General features: G+C 38.2%; 1 protein-coding gene across 2 annotated transcripts; it reads right to left on the bottom strand.

Moving 5' to 3' along the window:
• Positions 1–773: 773 nt before the first annotated feature.
• LOC146464687 (SH3 domain-binding protein 2-like) lies at positions 774–14,173 on the bottom strand. Of its 2 annotated transcripts, none has more exons than XM_085129153.1 (12): positions 13,915–14,173; positions 11,369–11,623; positions 10,186–10,285; positions 8,941–9,055; positions 8,127–8,188; positions 7,454–7,956; positions 5,685–5,793; positions 5,168–5,210; positions 4,998–5,053; positions 4,533–4,596; positions 3,353–3,409; positions 774–2,983 (listed from the first exon to the last, which is right to left on the bottom strand). In XM_085129153.1, the coding sequence occupies exons 2-12, from the start codon at positions 11,583–11,585 to the stop codon at positions 2,843–2,845; spliced, it is 1,467 nt and encodes a 488-aa protein (XP_084985279.1). In that variant the 5' UTR covers positions 11,586–11,623; positions 13,915–14,173; the 3' UTR covers positions 774–2,842. The 2 variants fall into 2 exon arrangements, with proteins under 2 accessions (XP_084985279.1, XP_084985280.1); XM_085129154.1 differs by having other exon boundaries at positions 5,694–5,793.
• Positions 14,174–14,689: the final 516 nt, after the last annotated feature.

Genomic DNA, 14,689 nt, shown 5'->3' with positions numbered 1-14,689 from the left:
ATTCAGAACTTTGCAGCACGTATGACGACTAACCGCATGTAAGATCATGTCATACCTTAATTGGCTACCGGTAACATCTCAGCTATATGTTGTGCCTGACAGGCTGCGTGCCAGAATATTTCTCATCTCAATTAACCAAAAGAGGAGAAATAATTGGGCGTACCACAAGAAACTCACAAACATTGATAGAATACTTTGTATATGGAATTCACTGGACAGTTCTCTCAAAGTTGTTAACTCAGTATCTGTTTTTAAGCATAGTCTAAGAAGTAAACTTTGAAGGATTTTATTGAATCTTAAGAGTACTTTAATTAAGCGTAAATACTGTGATTAGATCGCATATTGTAATTATTAGTAAGGAATAGTCATTAATAGTTTATCATTGTAAATCATTGTCTTTCAAAAGCCTCCTTTGGGACAAGTCAATAAAGTATGTGTGTATGGATGTACCGTATTTCCTCGAATAATAGCCGTCCCTCGATTGATCGCCTCCCTCGAATAATCGCCCCCCTTTGACGAAAATATTTAAAATAATCACCTCCGAAAATGGTCACTGGGTTTAATTTTAATCTTGGCTTTCGATCGCCGTTCCCACTCACACTATCCTGGCGCCTGGGACAGCCGTATCACAATTCTAGCAATGAAGAGGCTTTTGCGAGAGAACTTACCTCTCTCCTCTCTCCTGTCCCCCCCTCCCCCACTCCGTAAGTGGGGGAGGAGGAAGGAAAGCGTGCAGGATTTTAATTAAAAGCCACAATAAAAAGAAATACAAGTTATTGGCTCCTGTGTAAGTTTATTTCCAATATAACTCAGCTCATAAATTACATTAACCCTTCAAGCCCTAACGGTGATCAGCATCAAAGTTCTCCTTGTAATATCAATGCTTATTCAACCCCTGAGGTCATGAGAATTGAGGATATGATCATCAAAGGTAAATTTTCTTGATAGTTAATAACTTCTCCTCGGTACTTTTACAAGAAAAGTATGGGGACAAGACAGGAGAATTTGTTCTTTCATATTAGGGGTTAAAGGGTTACGTATCCTTGATATTTCTTTTTATTTCCCAACCGCCAGTCAGACTACATTACACCTTGATTCATTGGTCACGAAAAAGTCGTCCATGTGCAATTTTTATAAAACCACTTCTGTCTTCAAATGACGCCTGCAAAAATACTTTCAATTAAAAAATAGGGATTTGTTCTCCATCAAAAAATAAACTTTGAGAGGTTATCTTCTATCATCTTCTGATAGATTTGTCGTCTATTTCGTAATGAAACACGTCAGTAGAAATTCATGCATCTCAGTTTGTACCCTCGAAGTAAAAAACGATTTTCAGTTGAAATCTGTACTTTTCTCTCGATCACCTATTATATTAAAATAATTTAAAATGCTAATTAATTTATTTCTACCTTTCTTCCCGGTACGAAAGTGGAACCGGCCCAAACTGAGAAGTTCATGGTTCATACATGTACCTAGATTTTAAGTGTAATTATTGTACTTACATGTCTGTATTTATAATTTTCTTCTTTCTTATAATTTAGCTTGTTGTTATATAAACTTAAGGAACTCAGTCTTGGACGTTTGAGAAACACTTTCCGAGTTTCATTTATTAAAGCAATACGAAACATTTGCCATGTTTCAACACAGAAACACGTACGGTTTTCAACCAATCAGAACACGCGTTCCTGTTAATGTAAGACTAACGAACAAGAAGTTTCCTTGACTGAGTTCGAGCAACCCCAAAATAAAAAGCGTTTCCATTTTTGCGACAACTATTTTGATTAAGCGTTTATTGCAAAAAGAAATAGAATGCCCACCCCCTCTTGCTTCTAGTGAAACTTGTGAAAGTTTAAAAGAACTGAAGAAATCGTTAGCATTTATTTTGCCACAGAATTCATCGTTTTTCCAATTTCCACATGAGCCTAAGAAAGAAACAATCTTCACTAGCATCTCCATCAAGCTGTATACTAGAATATAAACTTTTGTTATTCATATTTTATCATCACGGCATTTATTTCTTGCTCGGATACACGTATATTTATTTAGCATATTTATGCTGCTCGGTATCCCAGTGGAGATAAAGTTACCTACCTACTGTACCTAAGTACATCCCATTAATAAGACAGTTTAAAACCCGAAGGCTCTACAACCATCAATACCTGCAATGAGAATTTCAAATACCTACACCTTCAAAAGCCACTAAAATTCTATGAAGGCAAATGTCATTGTTACAATTATTATCCTAATTGAACATTACCATAATTATATCAAATACGAGGCGATTTCTAAACACTCAGAAGTGGTTTGAAAAAACGAGGTGCAGCTGAAGTTTTTAACCCAACTTCACGGTGTTTGGAAATAGGATGAAACACCCTTCCAAGTGTTTGATATGGCTATTTAAAAATTCTCTTAAAGAAATTCAAAGCAAAATCCGTCAGCCATCAACAAAAGTTTGATGTTGCATGGCCTTACGGTGGACATGCATTCTCTTACAAATTTACAAACTATATATAATGGGTTTGTAAATGTAGAAAAATACAATATATATACAACGTATAAAATTCTTGAATTATCGAAGTAATTACACTGCTTGTAAGTGGAGAATACAATAATAATTGAATGGCTTCATTTTAAAGAAAAACCACCAAAATTCAACTTTTTGCTCAAATGTTTTGTAGGGAATCAACCAGAACAGGACCTTTTTACACAATTCAAACATGGTTACTCTCACTTAACATTTTCCTCATCTACACTCTACACAGTTCAATTACTGATTTACTAATCATTATCACTATTATTGTGTACTGAAATGTGTTAAAATATATACTAACTAAGATTTCAGTTAAACCTTTTCTTTTTTCTTAAATGGCCTTAAAAGTTTGGCATCACACTTGGGTAGATTATTTTTGTGATAATGTGAGATCAAATCCTCCAAATCTTCAAAATATACTCCCTCTGTAGGATCGAGTGAGTAACCTGTTTTCTGTAAATGAATGAAAACAGACCAAAAATTAGCTTGCATGACAGCAGGCGAGGTAACTTTGTAATGTATGTACGCTGTACACAGCACCGGAATCGTCACAATAATAATCGTCACAATAATAATCGTCACAATAATAATCATCACAATAATAATCGTCACAATAATTAGTAGTGGGTTCATAACACACCGAAAAACAGTAGCGAAGAATTCAGGTACCTGCATAGTAAAGTAAAAGTAACATTTCTGAACATGAACAATCAGCAATACACAGACTCTCTCTTTTTAAGTGATACAGTATGTATGTAGATCAACTGAACACGAGGAGGCGCAGCTGAGTGAATGAAGACACAATATAAAGGCAACACCTACCCCTTCATAAAATATCAGGTAATGTCTGACTCGATCTCCAGTCCACACTGACAAAGCCTGCAGGAAAACAATATAAAATAAACAGTTGTTATGTAAACAATAATCACATGGCATGGCATGGCTTTGCAAACAAAGATCAATAATCAGAGTTACAGTATAATAATAATCATCATCATCATCATCATCATCACAATAACAACAACAACAACAACAACTGCATCTGTATTTTTACAGTGAACATGTCCACTATTTACCCATCAAGGCACACGAACTCACTCCTAGAAGAGCAGGGCCTAGGAACTGATGAGACTGGGGTGACATCTGCTACATAGAATTTGTACATGTATCGAAATGCATTTTTTTAGAAAGTCACCACCGTACCATGCCTTTTGCACAGAAGGTTTTGGCTTGGACCCCACCCATCACCCCTCTGGAAATAATTTCAAGACTTAAGCCTGCCGCACACTTGAGGAAAGAGCTGAGCAAACTGCCTCGCAAGGCCAAGCAAGGCAATCAGCTCAGCTGTTTCCTCAAGTGTGCGGTTGAGTTTTCGTGAGAATTTCGCCTCCCGAGGCGAAATCTCAAATATCAAACATAATAGATATTTTCCTCACGGCCTCGCGAGGCGAAAAACTCACGAAAATGCAACCGCACACGTGATGAAACAGCTGAGCTAATCGCCTCGCGAGACAGTTTGCTCAGCTCTTTCCTCAAGTGTGCGGCAGGCTTTAGCTTCATACTTTTTGGGGCCCAATGAAGGGGCAATAATTTATTGGAATATCTATAATGATAATTAAAGGGGTGCATGGAATAACACAGATGTACAGTAAAGTCAAATTCTCCTTTTGTTTCACACGCAAATGCAAGGCAATGTGCAAGGAGAATCTAGCAATTTATCAGGAGTCACTTAGGGCCTTTTTTATCAGGCACCCCTTCATTATTATTATTAAGGACCATCAATAAACACAAAATCAGCAACTGAGAACAACAGCAGCAAGAATTAACAAATGCAATGCATGCAGAGTACATTTGACAAATACCAAATTCGTCAATAAGTTCAAAACTGATGCACTAAGAGAGGGGAAGGGAAGGGATGTTTATGGATGATGCTAGTAAAACAAAGCCAACAATATTACTTTATTGGTGTCACATGCACTGGACATTAGTAAGTTTGCCTTACCCGCTTTGACTGTGCATTTTCACTTTTCCGCAAAATGTAAACTCCTAGTCTGTCCTCCAGCAGCCTAAAGACAAAGAGGCAAACAAACAGACTCAATGAGTGAATTGGTCTGTGAACAGGCTCTCAAGTGGGGTATAGGGTGAAAAGAAAACTAGAGCTTGGTCTGGCGCAAGAATGAAAGGGAGGGAGCCTGTGGAATTCTTTTGATGCTGCCGTTCCGCCCACTTGTAATTAACCTGTGAGTTGTGTCAACATAGGTACCGGTAATTATATTACGCTAATCATTCCATTTGATTGAGTCAGAAATAATTATCAATAAATTATATTTGTCAACTACTACAAGTCATGTATTTCACTGGGAAAATACAGTGAGAATGAGTGCATTACTTTTGTTCACAAGCTATGAGTGAATTCCCCTGATATCATGGATATCTCACTGAATGAATAGCTTACTTAGTTACTTACTTATTGACTGTAGTTTTATCCATGTCAAGCATCACAGTAGAGGGAGAAAGCGTCTCCTGTAAAATCATTTTTTATATTTAGTAAACTTTATGTAATTTACTGTATTGTGGCTAAAAGGATCTCTTATAAGTCACATCCAAGATGTCTTTGAGTAAGTACATGTACCTTACCTCACTGTGATACCGTCGAAAGCTGTTTCCATCAGGGAATCCCCTAAAAAACACATCAACACAACGGTAAGACTAAAAACTAAACAACACAAACAATGTACTTTTACCACATCCCAATTTACATCAGTCAAGGCTGGTAAAAGGGTTTGATTGTGATCTGAAGGAGAGTGATTAAATAAGGAAGGGGTGAAGAGGGGGTAGGAGAGATGGACTAGGGGGCGGGGGAGGGAGTAGGGGAGGGGAGAGGGATGGACTGGAGAAAGGAAGTGGAGTTTGCCGGGAGGGAGGGAGGGAAAGGATGGGGTGAGAGGGGAAAGTGAAGGGAAGGAAAGAATGGCTGAAGAAAGAGAGGGAGGGATGGGGAGTGGGTGGGGAAAGGGAAAGGAAAGAGATGGAGTGGACGGAGGTCAGAAGTGGAGAAAGGAAGAGGAGACAGGAAAGGAAAGGTGGGAGGGGTGAGGGAAAGAAGGATGCACAGAAGTACCAAGTCAACATAATAAATGAAAACATATCTTACTGGACAGACCTTGAGAGGGTAGACTTCTTCTCTTCATCAACTACATCTTCAGGTGTTGTGTCAGGAACTATATCCAAATAGTCTTCAGTGATTTCAGCCTCATCTTGACCTGTTAATGAATTTCAATAACTGTTTTTTAACATTGGTCCATTCAGCTTGTGATAAATTCAACAAAACAAATTCAGCCACACCAATTTCAATTAATATGCAGTTGCAAGAGGTGTAGTTTAATCCCGTAAAATAATGTTTACAAATCATGCTACAAAGAATTTTCCAGGCACTTTATTAGAGGAAAGGGACATAAAAACATTCTTAATTATACACAGCAATAATTATTTTGTACTTTTGGTCTCCAGTTATTTCTAATGCTGCCGCTTACATGTTAAGAGTTGCAAGTTGAGAATATTAATCACTGTACATGAAACCTGTTCACTAGATCGACCACAACACTCAGACTCAACACAAACCTTCAGGGCCAAACTGATCGGTATGCTAGGGAGTGCATTACAAGAGGTGATCTTGCAAAAATAAAACTAACAAAAGGATCCAAACTTGCCCAGTTTTGGCATGCTACAACTATACACTCACAGCAAACAACATACTGCTGCAGCAAGTGGAAGGATTGGATTCGACACACACACACACACACACACAACATACCAATCAAAGGGAGGGGGGTGGTATTCCCTATACATAGATTGGTATGAAATAGGGTCAGGGTTTGGATAGAGAACCGAGCTGAACACATCCACCAAAAATTCCGAGAAGTAACCCCCCCCCCCCCCCATAATTAAATTAAATGCAGACGTGAAAACTGCAAAGGGCCGCGAACGATAATGCTGCTAGTTGACGTAGGATCTACAAGAGACCTAATCAGCCAAAAATAAATTGTAACACAAACTGCAAGGCTGATACTACGTGAAAGAGTTGACTTTGCAAGACAACAACGCGACAGAAACCGACAAAACAGGGCTGCAACCGTGGACAGCTGTTTTGTTCTTATTGGAACTCGTCAGCACGGTGTAGCAGTTCTATATGAAACCAGCAACAGAGCCAGCTCAAATGAAATGCAACAAAACCCATGCCCTATCAAGTTTCGTACTTTGAACCTGCCCGCTCCCCGAATCACGCATTGCCACATCACGTGCCTCAGGGAGAAAGCAGGCAAAGCTTGAATTCCTGTCTCGCAAAGTCAACTGAATGTAGATGGATAAAACCATCTTAACATTGAAACGCATGAACACAACCATGCTTAAAAGGCACAGCATATCGGATCTGTTAAGACCTATGGCCCCAAAAAATAAAGTAGACGTGAAAACTGCAATGGTTTTGTCCATGCGTTTCAATGTTAAGATGGTTTTGTCCATCTACATTCAGTTGACTTTGCGAGACAGGAATTCGATGCTTTGCCTGCTTTCTCTCTGAGGCACATGATGTGGCAACGCGTGATTCGGGGAGCGGGCAGGTTCAAAGTACGAAACTTGATAGGGCATGGGTTTTGTTGCATTTTATTTGAGCTGGCTCTGTTGCTGGTTTCGTATAGAACTGCTACACCGTGCTGACGAGTTCCAATAAGAACGACACAGCTGTCCCCGGTTGCAGTCCTGTTTTGTCGGTTTCTGTCGCGTTGTTGTCTCGCAAAGTCAACTCTTTCACGTAGTATCAGCCTTGCAGTTTGTGTTATAAATTAAATGGCCATGGTTACTACTGTACATGTAGTTCTCAATTCAAAATAATAATAAATTATTGCCTTTCTTCTCCAGGCATACCTCCAGCAGGTGTTCCCTGATACTTCATAAACGTGGGTTCAGTAGAACGTTTTTCAAGAGGCGGCGGGCGTGGCAATGGCTTAGGTTTTGGTTTGGGTGGAGTTAAAGGTGGTGGTTGAGATGGGGCTGGTTTTGCCAACCTTGATGGGACCGTAGGACTCAAATGAGTAGCAAGTGGAAAAACAGGGGTCGATCCTGGAAATGGTTTTCCTGGTCTCAAAGTAGCGGCACCCTCATGGGGTCTAATCGCTCCTATGTTGCTGACATTGCACCCCTTTGGAAATGAATGAGCTGGAGTTTTGGGAAGAAGTGGTGACTTTTTTGGCGTATCTCTAGGCTCTATTTCTGGAGGTGGACAGTACATTGCAGGTTCTGCTGCTGGTTTTCTAGGAAGACTAGGCGATGGTTTGCCAAACAAAGCAGCCAATTCTTCTGGATCAAATCTTGGTTGAACTTCAGGATAGCAATACTCAAGGCCATCCCCACTTTCAGTTGTTTCACATCTGTGTTATTCAAAGAAAAGCAACATTGTATCAGCTGCATCAAATCTACTGTAAAATTTACCAACATGATAAAAGAAATGTCAGTGTCAAGATTTAAGGGCATTCTACAGTGTAGTAAAAATAATGAAATGTAAATGCAGCAGGCATGACTGCTTTTCAGATGAACTCACATGTTTTGTCTTGGACTTCCACAAAATTCTTCCATTTCTTCAGTTATATTATCCATCCATTCCTAGTGAGTAAGTCAAATGAATTATTATTAAAATAATACAGTTAACTAACCACCTTTAATGCAACACTAGGCACGCAATACTATGATATATCCTAACAGTAATTAACAGACTTTTTCTGATTACGCGTGCTAAAAGGAAAAGATAATTAAGGACGGTGCCTACTAATAAATAATCTTGACTACGCAGGAAAAGTAGACCTTAGCAAGGGCTATTGAAATCCCCAAAATAGAATTGAAAGGCTGAGGAAGTTAGGAAATGGAAAAATTATGGATTATTAATAGAAACTTTATTTCTGAGGATTTACAATGTGAAGAAAAAGTATTTCAAAGCCAGAGATAAATGACTAGCAATTTATTAGAAAACAAATGCTAGACAATGGTATGACATGCTACAGTACGTGTAACAGTAAAAGCACTAAACCCTTGCTCATTTTGCAAAACAAGAAAAAGGAGAAAACAAAAAACAAAAAATTAATTAATTAATTAATTCAAGAGCTCCTGTAGCCTGACAGTCTCTTGTATGATACTGTCACCTTTCTCTTGTACAAAGCAGTATTGATATACACTGTAGTAAACTTCATTGTTACTCACACAGTCAATGTCACTATAACAGTCCACTCACCCAGGTAAAAATCATACTTTACCAACTTATGGTATTTAAACCACAGCATTAAGAAAAATATTCCCACAGGAAAATATTTCGACAGCAATTATTGCTAAGCTTCAGTTTTGTAGCTGTAGAGAACACTTACATTCATCTCTCTTTCAGAGTATGCTGCAAAATAATATGTCCTCTTTTCCGGCTGTAAATGAACTAGTTTAAATGTCCATGGGTATTTATTACTCCTTTCTGGAGCAGGAGACAACCTAAAAAAGCAAAAAGGGTTTAGAATAATTAAGTGGAAATGGAGATTGCTTATGTTACAAATTTAAACAGTACACAGGGCTCCAGGTAACACAAGTAAAACTAATCCGAGCTATCACTAGTCTTAAATTATTGTAATGAATATTTCAAATGGATAAAGGGAGTACATGTAGTAATTTTCTAAAACAAACTGTGTCACAGGTGCTGCATCAGTGGGGAGTGGAAACAAATGTTTTTTTTTTTGTTTGACCATAAAGAGATTTTGAGTGCTGACATTACCAGCTTTATAGCCCTTAATCAGAACGATAATTTGGTCGCCCTAAAGAAATTCGAGTGCTGACATTTTGCCGAGAGTTACATGTACATGTAGCCCTTCATCAGAGCGATAATTAATTTGGTCACGGTAAAGAGATTCAAGTGCTGATGTTACAGCACAAGTGTTAGTCCATCATCAGAACTCCGGCAAAACGTAAGCACTCAAATCACTTAATGATGACTCAACTCCGTTGATAAAACCAAACATTGATTGCTAAATATTAATAATTTATTGTTTATCTCTATTTGTGCAGCCCCTCGAAAATGTACTGGCTAGCCCAGCAAAGATATTTAAGCCAGACAATGATTTGCTCCTTTACATTTCTCTAACACCTCTTGAGAACTGAACTCTTTTTGCCTACAGCATACCGGCTGCATGTTACTGTAACGTCACGTGATAGTTGTTATCCAATAGGATGCACCTGAGTCAATTAACATTTTCACTTCTTTTACAGTACCTAGTCTACTAGAACATTTTTTGAGGCTGTGTATCTGACAAGTTTTACAATTTTTATTATAAATTCTTAATTACCTTTTTTTACAATTTAACAAGAACTAGAAAAATCACTAAGTGTCTTAAATTATGGGGTGACTTAAGGGGGTTTAAGTTTCTAATAAAAGAAACTGAAGGTACTGCATGGGTGCAGGGGAGTAGATTTAAGAATGTGTGCTTTTTCGACAGAGTTGCATGATAACTAAAGGTAAATTAGCCACCATAAAGAGATTTGAGTGCTGACATTTGGAGCGTTAGCGTCAGCCGTTTGTCATAAGTTGAAGATATCATGAACATTAGGTTAGTACATTTATATAATTATACCTGTATCCACTCAAAGAAAATTTCCCAGATGTTGTTGTTGCTTCTGAATTCTGGTAATAATAAAGGCATCCTTTGTGTAGGATGACATATCTATCCCGCCCTAGACAAAGAAATAACCACTCACTTACAGCTGTATTTTAACACAATAATACAATAACAAAAAAATAAAATATTTATTATGATTATGATGCTGAACCCTATACATGTATGTATTTCCAAGTAATAAAAAAAACATCTGCTTAATTTTTCTGTATGAAAACCACTGTGAATGTAGTCCTGAGAAGGACGGCTTGATGACTGCTGGACAGTGGTGCCTCAGTTGCGAAGAAAAGGTACTGCATCTTTTACATTATTTTTGTACATCAATGCAGCTGGATACGTTACCTACTGTAGTACTTTAAGCACTACGTATGTAGCTGCATTAATGTACAAAAATAATGTGAAAGATACAGTAACTTATAATATTAAATTATTGACTCAAGGGTGCAAACTTTTTATACACTAGAGGTCAAGACAAACTTTAAGAGTCACATAACTCTCAAAGTGTGTCTCCATTCAACATGACCACTAAAATATATAAGGAAACCAGGGCTGACGCAATGGTGGGAGCACTCGCCTCAAACTAGTATGGCTGTGGTTAATCAATTACTGGAGTTGATGTCACACTATATTACTACCATATTTATTCGATTAACCACCCACCTTGGAATAAGCACCCACCCTGAAAGCCCAAAAGTCACAGCGCCCACCTTCGAATAAGCGCTCCCCCTGAAAGCCCAAAAAGTAAATAAGCGCCGACCCTCAAATAAGCGCCCACTCCACCCCCTCCCAACAAAAAACATTTCTGTACTAGCCCAACGTGAAGTAAGAGGAGCATCAAATGTGTTCCAAAATTGGTTTTAGATACGGTAGTCTGAATGAACTTTAATTTATACATTGTACTGATTATGCTAGATTTTGCACTTTTTTTTCTCTTGTTGAAGCGAAATAAACTTGTTATCCATTGTTTTGTTATTCTCTAAAAAATATTAATGTCCTCACTTGCTGAAAATGTTGGGAAAATAATAAGAGCCCACCCTCATTAGCCCAAATTAAACAAGAGCCGAGGGCAGTTAATTGAATAAATACAGTACTACCAAATCCAGATCTGCTTTAGGACAGATGGAAACTTGCTTAAACTCACATGTCTTAAAGGAGCCACCTTCCTTCCTGATCCAGCCACTTTTTCCACAGTTATCCTTGAGCAATTCTTGTGCGGGAATAGACTGATAAGGTTCAGGAACTGACAGAAGCGGGGGATCTGAAAGAGACCTTCGTCTTCCATCTTCAGGAGGTGCAAGGTTGTTCTGTGCTGGGAGAGTGGCCAACCCTCGATGAAAGGTGTTACTGTTTGACTTCATGGTGCTATAATCTCATTTTGAGAACTTTCCAGGAGTATCTGATGATAGATAAAGCTGGTATTAAATCAAGGAAATTGAGGGCTTGGGGGATACAAGGCATTAAGATGATTGTATGCTTGCAGATATGTTCATTTGAACCACAAATGTAAATCACATACTATGTCCCATTAACAACCCTGGGCCCAATCCCGAAGGATTTTTTCGAACTATATTAGATCACGCGGTTAAATTAAAGGCAGTTATAACTGACGATAGCGGACACAACGAGAGCATGAGAAAATTCTTGGTAAAGCAGGGAACAACAGGAGAAAACTCCCACTTATATTATCTTAAAATGCCTTGTGCAACCAGGACCTGAGGCCCCTTTCTCGAAAGTCCCAGCAACTTACCGGGTCCGGTAAGCATCTCGACTCTTGGTGATAAGTGTTTCTTAACAGAAGTCAATTTTTGTTAGCTTTGAATACTAAATTTTAACATCTTATAAAACATTGGCCAAGTAAAATGTCTTACTTATCGGGCCCCGTAAGTTACCCGGACTTTCGAGAAACGGGCCCCTGGCCCAATTAAGGACGGTGCCTACTAATACCGAAGTATTTTTGTGCGGCTTATGACTATGCGGGAAAAACAGATCTTAGCAAGGCCTCTTGGAATCCAAAAAGAAAATTGGGGGTAACCATGCATTTTTCGGAGATAATTAAGCAATAATATCTCTAAAAAGCGCCAAAATATAAAGCAATGTATGGGATTTTTTCCTAAATTCAAGCTTAATTATCTCTGAAAAATGCATGGTTACCCCTAATTTTCTTTTGAGATACCAAAAGCATTTGCTAAGTTCTGCTTTCTCCGTATAGTTTTAAACCGCGCAAAATTATCCCTGTATTAGTAGGCAGCACCCATAGGAAACCCGAGTATCTCGAGATGCGCAGAACGTATGCGCAGTAACAATAGTAGGCACCGTCCTTAAAGGGAATTCTCTTTTAAAGTGTCATTATCCAAAACCTTACAGCATACAGCATTATACTGTCTGAACACTTCCAAGAAAAAGATGAATTTTAATAATGCTCTAGCAAAAATGACACGTTTATACAAAATGAAATATTTTTCACAAGTACATTGTAAATTTTGTGAGAAAAAATGAATCCCCTCAAATCCAAAAATTCATAATATTATTGCTTTCTTACAAGCTGGGAAAGAAGAGAAATACAACAAAGAAGCATGACTACCACGGTTTCTGACTTTTCAGTGCAGTAGACAAGGCATGATTTGTGTGATTCCAGAAATTTAAAATATCCATATTTCTTGGACTGTAAATTGAAGGATTGGAAATTCCACAGGGGTGGGGAGTGTAGGACTAAAGTGGAATTTCCAGAGGGGTAGGGTAAGGGGTCTTCCCCCTTCCACGGGGGAGGTACAGATATTTTTTGGAACTACACAGGAAACGATGGAGATAATCCCTCAGTATCTACATGTACAAAGTTTGTTTGAGGCTATACTTTTTCAAACAGTTCATATCAATCTGTAAGATTCTTGTTTATTTTGGTGACATTTGCAATTCGGAAATTGAAGTCAATTTAAATCATTTCCACACATCATGACATAAGCTTATACATTTTGGGACATATTGTTACAGTACATTGCACAACTTGTCTCACAAATATGCACGAAACTTGCAAGACAAAATTAATTCCCAGATAAATTGTCTAATGTCACCAAGTATAGTAGTGAAAATTAATATTAATTTTCAGTTGATCCCATGAGGAAAGATTTCCGCACAGCTCCACACAATAATTCTAACCCTCTTCCAAAAACAGCGAGCGCGAATAGGGTTTTAGTCGTTTTGGGAAGTCGAAAATTAACGATGATGATAGACCTTTTCAGTTTATTACAAATATCACAGCGCTTACGAAAGAACAACGCTAATCTGATCTACTATACAATTTAAGTCTTATAAACACCTTGCGCAAGAACGCCAAACTCCGTGATCAACTCTTACCCCAGACCATGCAACCATCGGTACATTGGAATATGAATGAATCAAAATTTTAACAGACAGGCAAATTCAAACTAACAAGACGCAAAGGAAATATTCAGCCGGCCACGTAAACGCGTCACTAGTGTTCCTGCTATGAACGTTAGCTTCAATTCGGCGAAATTGTTTTGTGAGCTTAAGCTTGTCGTGTACGTAAGCTAGTTTACTGAATTAGTAAACAAAGAATCGAATAAGACTACAGCAGAAAATAGCTTCATCTCAACTACACACAAATCCGAAAAATAAAGCTAAACTGTGTTCCGAAAGCTTCCGGAAGGCAGTGATATCCGTAGCACTTACCAAAATATATTTCACCGGTTACGCGAAGTTCATTCCTTTGACATTTGACAGCTTCGGTCGGCTTCAGCTGGTTAGGATGGTAAGTACTGACAAATTTCCTCGTTGATGCATCGTTGGAATGAGAAGTAAATTTACATCAAGGCGTAGGTTAAATATTTGTTAATGTCGTATTTCCGTATGCTATCTAGATTTGGTTGCAAGACCAATATTCTATAGATCATGCTCTGTCATGCCACTCTCTATTTGCAGTTCCTCTTGTTCTAGGAAATCACGTGTACAGTGCAGTAAATATTGTTCAAGGGATGGGAGGGTCCCAGGCCAGGTAAAGCCATTCATTCATTCATTCATTCATTCATTCATTCATTCATTCATTCATTCATTCATTCATTCATTCATTCATTCATTCATTCATTCATTCATTCATTCATTCATTCATTCATTCATTCATTCATTCATTCGTTCGTTCGTTCGTTCGTTCGTTCATTTATTTATTTACTTTGTTAGTTATTTATTAAATTTAGCAGAAAAACTAACGCGGAGAGATTTCGACGTTTCGATGACATCCTGTCATCATTATCAAGAAAATGAAGAAAATTTACATTTTGGGTTAGGGTTTAGGAAACAGTTAACATTTCAGACAAGAGTAGTTCAGACGACACGTCTTTTCACGCTAGGTCCCTGTAGCGCGCGGCTGAGTCGGGACTAAAGCAACCTGGACAACTGCCTCTTTCTAGCTCCAAGATAGTTGGAACGGCGAGAAAGAAAGTCGTTTATA

Source organism: Pavona decussata, unplaced genomic scaffold (assembly GCF_977016875.1).
Source record: "Pavona decussata unplaced genomic scaffold, jaPavDecu1.1 SCAFFOLD_161, whole genome shotgun sequence".
NCBI lineage: Eukaryota > Metazoa > Cnidaria > Anthozoa > Scleractinia > Agariciidae > Pavona > Pavona decussata.
The sequence above is the reverse complement of the archived record's forward strand: the minus strand, read 5'-3'. Positions and strand labels throughout refer to the sequence as shown.

Coding starts and splice junctions, on each gene's coding strand:
- LOC146464687 (XM_085129153.1), bottom strand. CDS start 11,585: ATGAAGTCAAACAGTAACACCTTTCATCGAGGGTTGGCCACTCTCCCA. Junction 5,211..5,684: donor ACCCTCTCAAGGTCTGTCCA/GTAAGATATGTT, acceptor TGTGTTTTTTAG/GGGATTCCCTGATGGAAACA. Junction 2,984..3,352: donor ACCTGATATTTTATGAAGGG/GTAGGTGTTGCC, acceptor ATTCATTTACAG/AAAACAGGTTACTCACTCGA.